General features: G+C 27.4%; 1 protein-coding gene across 2 annotated transcripts; it reads right to left on the minus strand.

Moving 5' to 3' along the window:
* Positions 1-1,786: 1,786 nt before the first annotated feature.
* On the minus strand, positions 1,787-5,665 carry LOC101488365 (wax ester synthase/diacylglycerol acyltransferase 4-like). 2 transcript variants are annotated; one of them, XM_004489097.4, is made up of 5 exons: positions 5,429-5,664; positions 4,330-4,902; positions 2,957-3,313; positions 2,322-2,459; positions 1,787-2,186 (listed from the first exon to the last, which is right to left on the minus strand). In XM_004489097.4, exons 1-5 carry the CDS (start codon positions 5,615-5,617, stop codon positions 2,028-2,030), a joined length of 1,416 nt encoding a protein of 471 aa, XP_004489154.1. In that variant the 5' UTR covers positions 5,618-5,664; the 3' UTR covers positions 1,787-2,027. The 2 variants fall into 2 exon arrangements, 1 of the variants encoding a protein (XP_004489154.1); XR_012162156.1 differs by having other exon boundaries at positions 2,175-2,186; positions 2,322-2,472; positions 5,429-5,665.
* Positions 5,666-6,248: the final 583 nt, after the last annotated feature.

Here is a 6,248-nt window from a genome sequence, read left to right on the forward strand (position 1 = left end):
AGCATGCACCTTAAAAGGGTTTCCATATGCCAAACATGCATAAAAGAGGTTGAAAAATGAAGTTTTTAACAAAACAACACAGTTGAATTCGAATACAACATCTCTGTATTCGAATACAAGGTTGTTTCAGCATTCAGCAGCAAAAACAACAGTCTGTATTCGACTACACAGTAAGTCAGTAGCAAAATAGCATGTCTGTATTCGAATACAACAGTCTGTATTCGAATACACATCAGACAACAGCATAAAAACAACAAAATTCAGCTTTTAAAAGGGTTTTCAAATCAATCAACACTTACACACAAATCCAACCAATCACACTTAGCAATTATAGCATGTTGGGAAAAAACCAGAGATAATTAGCGATATTATCTCAATAATGCGGAATATTTTTTCCCCCACCTGTGCAGATAAATGGCCAAACAGAAAATACAATTCCAAGAGCAATAATAATTGGCAGAAAATTAAATATTTTGTTGGGAAAAACCAGAGATAATTAGCGATAATTATCTCAATAATGCAGAATATTTTTTTCCCCCACCTGTGCAGATAAATGGCCAAACAGAAAATACAATTCCAAGAGCAATAATAATTGGCAGAAAATTAAATATGAGACAAACACAATTTTAACGTGGAAAACTTCCCTCAAATTGAGAGAATAAAAACCACGGGACCTAGTCCAGTAAAACTTCCACTATAATAATTAATGGGTACACCAAGAGTCTTCCTAATAACAATAGGGAATATCAATCAATAATAACAACCCTATAACAACCTTATAACAATCTTATAACAACCTTCCACTAAAGTTGGTATGCCAAAGTAACTCTCAGAGAAGATAAAACTACTCAAATTATATATTAAAATAACAAACTCAGTGGTAGGAATAACATATTAAATTTGTAGATCAAACGAAGCAAGTTTGCTACACACCTGTTACCACCACTGGAACCAAACCCTTATTTTTCTTCTCTGGCAACCGTTCTTCTTTCGTTGTCTTTCTGTGTGTCTTCTTAGGGATTTCTAAATCCCTTTTATTACCTTCAAGTGGGCCAAGCCCATTAAAATCCTTTTTTTTTTTCTTTTTTATTTCAATAATAATAATAATACTAGTAAAATTGGTGGGTTCCACTTGGGGAGTGAGCCCACCCAACAATATAGTGAAAAATATGAGAAAAGATGTAGTGTGTCACGAAAAAATGTTAATGCAATTTTCTTATTTTGATTCAAAAATAAATGATTTGTAATTTATAGTGACTATTTCATCTGTCTCACACTACGAAAAATACAGTATTTAGCCAAAGTTAAAGTCGTGACTAAATGGAAAATAATTATAGCTAATTTATTTTGTCATGTTAACTTTGACGGTGGCTAATTAAAATGTCGTGAATATTTAACTATGCTGCTTTTCGCGTGTACCTCAATGATTTAAATTATGTAGTAACTTTTTTTTAAAGGTTGGTTTTCTTGTAGTGTCACAATAAGAAAATGAAGTATGAACAATTGGAAACCAATAACATTTTTTGTTTAAGTGTTAGAAAGTGAAAAACGTTCTCCGTATTCAAATGTTGTAATTGTTAGTTGTATGTAATAACTAATTAACTAGTTACTAAATTAGTTAGTTAGGTAGTTAGATGATAATTAGAATAAACTATGTATAAATGCCATAATTTATTTATTTACTAAACAAATCTTACAACATCTATCTCAATGTTTCATGATACTTGCACCTAAAATAATAGCTTGAACGCTAACATCAACTTGGCATAGAAGTTTATAATTTAACTTTCATAAATAAATTTGTTTCCATTTGACAAACTTTCGTGAAGGATACACACAAAAAATGGACAAATTATAAAACATGAGTAAATTTCGAAGCACACATGATACACACAACAAATTTTAAAACATATATGATCCCTAAAAATATGCAAATTTTAAATATAAAATATGACAACAACAAAAAAAAACATTAAATAATAAGAAATTCCAATGACAAAAACAACATAAAGAAGGACAATTAATGTTCAATTAGTTTGGCGAGGAACTTTCATGGCTTCTTTGAATATAATCTCAAATGCACTTTGTATGAATGACTTCAATCTCTCTTCCTCTATGAAATCTTTTTCTGTTTTGAGGGTAACTCTTAGCACTCCCATGTAGCTCATTATTGAAATGGTAAGACTCTACAACACAAAAAAAAATTAAATCATGTTTAAATAATGTTTGACAATTTAATTTCAATCATGTTTAAATCATGTTTAATTTTAGCCTTTTGGTAATAATTAAGTTTAAATACAAAAAAGAGTAATGAATGATACCTCAGCTCCACCAGCCAATGTGAAATACAAGCCTTTCACAGGATGATTAGACAAAGACATTTTTTCTACTGGCCCCACCAAGTTTGTAAGCACTGTACTTGATTTTGTTATTGTCCTCCGAATATGTTTAGCTATTATCTGCATAAAACAACTAATTAAGTTCAATAATTAATCTTTATAATTTTCTAGTGGAATTCAAATTAAAGAACTTAATAAATAAAAATACTATTTAAGTAACACTATATTTTATTATAAAATATTAGCTTAAATATGTTAAATATATGATTGATTCATGTAAATATGCCTTTTTTATTTTAGTACTAGTAAGTTTTTTGTATTTGTAAATTTTTTTTATTTTTTTATTTTAGTTTTTACTAAATTAGTTTGTAATTTCTTATATCACTAATAATTAAAAAATTAAAATCAAATATTATAAATACTGCAATGACTTATTTCAAAAATTATTAATTTTACAGAGATTAAAACAAAGAGCAAAAATAAAAAAAAAAATTACAAAAATAAAATCAAACAAAAAAATATACAAAGACTATAATAAAAAATAAAAAAACACATAATTGCAACCATTAATTATATATTGAATCTAAAATATTATTTTGAAAATGTGTGTATCTAACCTCTTGTCCTCTGAGTTTCCCTTCAATTTCCAAAAGTGTACCGGTAAGAGCCACACCTAAAGATTGTTTTTTCCTCTTGATTATCTTATGTGTGTGCAAAATAAAATCCAAAGGATTTGAAATTATGCTTTCATTTAATTTTGGTATTGGTACATGCAAAAAGGAAATTTTATTCCCCCAACGACAATTTGTTTTTTTCTTATTGAGCATGTCATCTATTGATTGGTAACCTTCAATGTTTCTTGTATTGAGTAATACCAATGCTGTTGAGTTTGCTGTTTTTGATTTTGAGTCCTTATCTTTCATGTATAGTCTAGTCCCATAGAACACAATTCCAGTCACCACATCGTTCACTGTCTGCAATTAATTACATAGAATTTCATGTAAAGAAAACAAGTTAATATGATCACATACCATTTAAAAAATTCACTTAATTTTTTTTTATTTTAATTTTGTTCACTATTAAAATATTTAAATCATTAAATTAAGATGAAATGTTTGTATTTGAAATTTTAATTAGATTAATCGTCTGATCTTAATCGAACAAATATTTTTAACACCAATATCTATATAATATTTTGACGGACTAAAACAAAAATACTTTGACGGCAAGAAAATCAATAGTAGTCAAGACATAATAATTTCCACATTTAATTAATTGGTTGAGTCACATAATTAACATATAAAACACACATAAAAAAATAATTAACATACAATGCATGACAACTATCAAACCTCACTAAGTTAAACAAAAAAAAGGGGGAAATTAAATGTATCTACTTAAGTAACACATATACCCTTTTAATATTTAAACAAACAACCATGACCTCTATTTGTTAGAGAATTTGCAGTCATATGTGTATAAATGACTTACACTTCCTTAAAATATGTTCAAATGACACATGCACTACCATATTTTTTAAGGTGAATGATATTTATAAAATAACCAAAATGTGAATGTCACTGTATAGACATATCTTAAACATGATTTTAAATTACGGTATATAATGTAAATTGAGACAACAATTGTAGAGATTTTAAAATCTTAAACATAGTTTTAAATTACGGTACATAATATAATCTGAAACTGCAATTGTAGAGATTTTAAAGTATCAGATAACAATATCACAATTTTAATTTAGACTATTTCAACCAAATTTTCTAATAATATAAACGTTCATAATATAACTGTAATTTAAAATCATGATACAAAAGAACTTTTGAGTGCAATTACTTAAAAAAAATGTCTACACATGCATTGTTAGAAGTAGCTAGGTTGGCTAATAATCAAGAACAAACATTCTTATGGGTTGTTGAAAAGTTGAAAAAAATAAAAAAAAATAAATACTCATTAATAAAAAATATTATCATACCACTCCAAGCCTAGATTTGATATCTTTGATATGGTCAATGGAGAATTCCATGGTTGATATAGAAATTGGTTGAAAATCAGCTCCTTTATCTCCAAATCTTATAGGAGTTTTATCATCATCAATAATTCTACTCTTCAATACACTCCATCCAAAATCAGAGGCAGTATTAAAAACAGAGGACATTGTCCTAGAAAATCTTATCCAAATACTTTTGGATGAAGATTCTGATTTTGATGGTCTAAGAGAAGGAAAAGACAAAGGAAGAGATGAATCATCAGCACGTTGTAGACAAGAAAGAAGTGCACCCATTAGAGAATAACCATCTCCAAGTGCATGATGAAGTTTGAATATTATTGTGCCTAATGAATCACTTGTAGGGTAATTTACTATGTGAATTTCCCATAATGGTTTTTCTTGTGGTAATTTCTCCATTGCTATGGTTGATAAATAATTATGAAAACACTTGTCATAATATTCAATTGTTTTTCCTTCGGAAAATGTTGGTATTTTCACATGGTCTTTCAAATCCACTTCAACTTGCTTCCATATTTTCTTCTCATTTTTATCTAGTACCTATTCATATTTAAACAATGATAGTCAAGATAAAAAGAAGCTTTGTCTAAACAAATATTTAAACATAAAAAATATATTATTTAATATATTGTATTGATTAAAATAAGATACAAAAACTAATGGCTGAAATAGCAACAATAAATTAAAAATGGAGAAAATATGAAATATATCTCTAATAATGTTTTGAATTTAATATTTTATTTTACGTAAAAAAAACACTAAGATTTCTTTTTCGTCTCTAATTTATACAAGTTATTTAATGTTTTTTTAAGAGTTTAATTTTCATACACTGAAAAATGTAAAAAAAATTACAGTATCATGCATGACTTTAGAAATATTTATATTAAAAATAAATCTGTTAATCATCCAACGATTACACTTAATTAATTTGTGTAATAATTTTTTATATTGACGTGTTTAAACAAAATTACTTTTGTAATAGCAAAACAAATATCAATGCAAAGTATATCAAAATATCAATAGGTAATTATCAATGACCATAATATATGGAAAGTTGAGAGAGAACCATGATGGAGGAGAAACGAGGACTAATAGGAAGGAAAACATCTTTAAAAAGAGCAAAAGCTTGCAAATCATCTATTGGAACTTCAAATTCTAAAACTCCAATAATATGTAAGCATATCACTGAGCTATTAAAGTATTGTCCTATAGGACTAACTGGTTCTTCTAGTTGTTCCTCTTTCTCGGGTTCCATAGTGCAAAAATATATAATCAAGCTTGAGAATGTGATAGTTGATGGATTATGAAATAGAACTATATATATAGCTATAGGTAGATCAAAGTCAAATGAAGATAATTTGGAGAAACGATGGAGTGGACGAAAACACAAATATCATGATGGATATAGTTTTGAAATAAATTGTAACAATCATGTAGTAATTTACCATTTAATATTGAATATATAGCTAGTTTTACTTCCATAATAAGGACAATAAGATCAACGTTCAAAAGTGGCATATTAACTAATCAGAAAAAATTTAATTAGGTGGTAGTCAAATAATTTCAGGATGTAAACAAGTTAGATGACGGTTAACAGTTTCTTGAAAAATATATTGTTTTTTATTAATTTTATTTTTTTGGTGAAAATATATTGTTTTTTTATACTAACGGCAAAGCTAATAATTTTAAATGTCGTGGTACATATAACAATAATCCAATTGTATGATTTTGATTTAATCATCTCATATCTAACAATAAAAACTCTTCTCACGATTTTGAGGTTTTTGAGCTAGCTTTAAGGCTTCGGGTGAATTTTACAAAGAGATGTATTATAGGGGTTAATGTCAAAACCTTCTTTTTTGGAATTGGTGGAGGTCCCTTCCTTT

This window comes from Cicer arietinum, chromosome 3, assembly GCF_000331145.2.
Source record: "Cicer arietinum cultivar CDC Frontier isolate Library 1 chromosome 3, Cicar.CDCFrontier_v2.0, whole genome shotgun sequence".
NCBI classification, from domain to species: Eukaryota; Viridiplantae; Streptophyta; class Magnoliopsida; order Fabales; family Fabaceae; genus Cicer; species Cicer arietinum.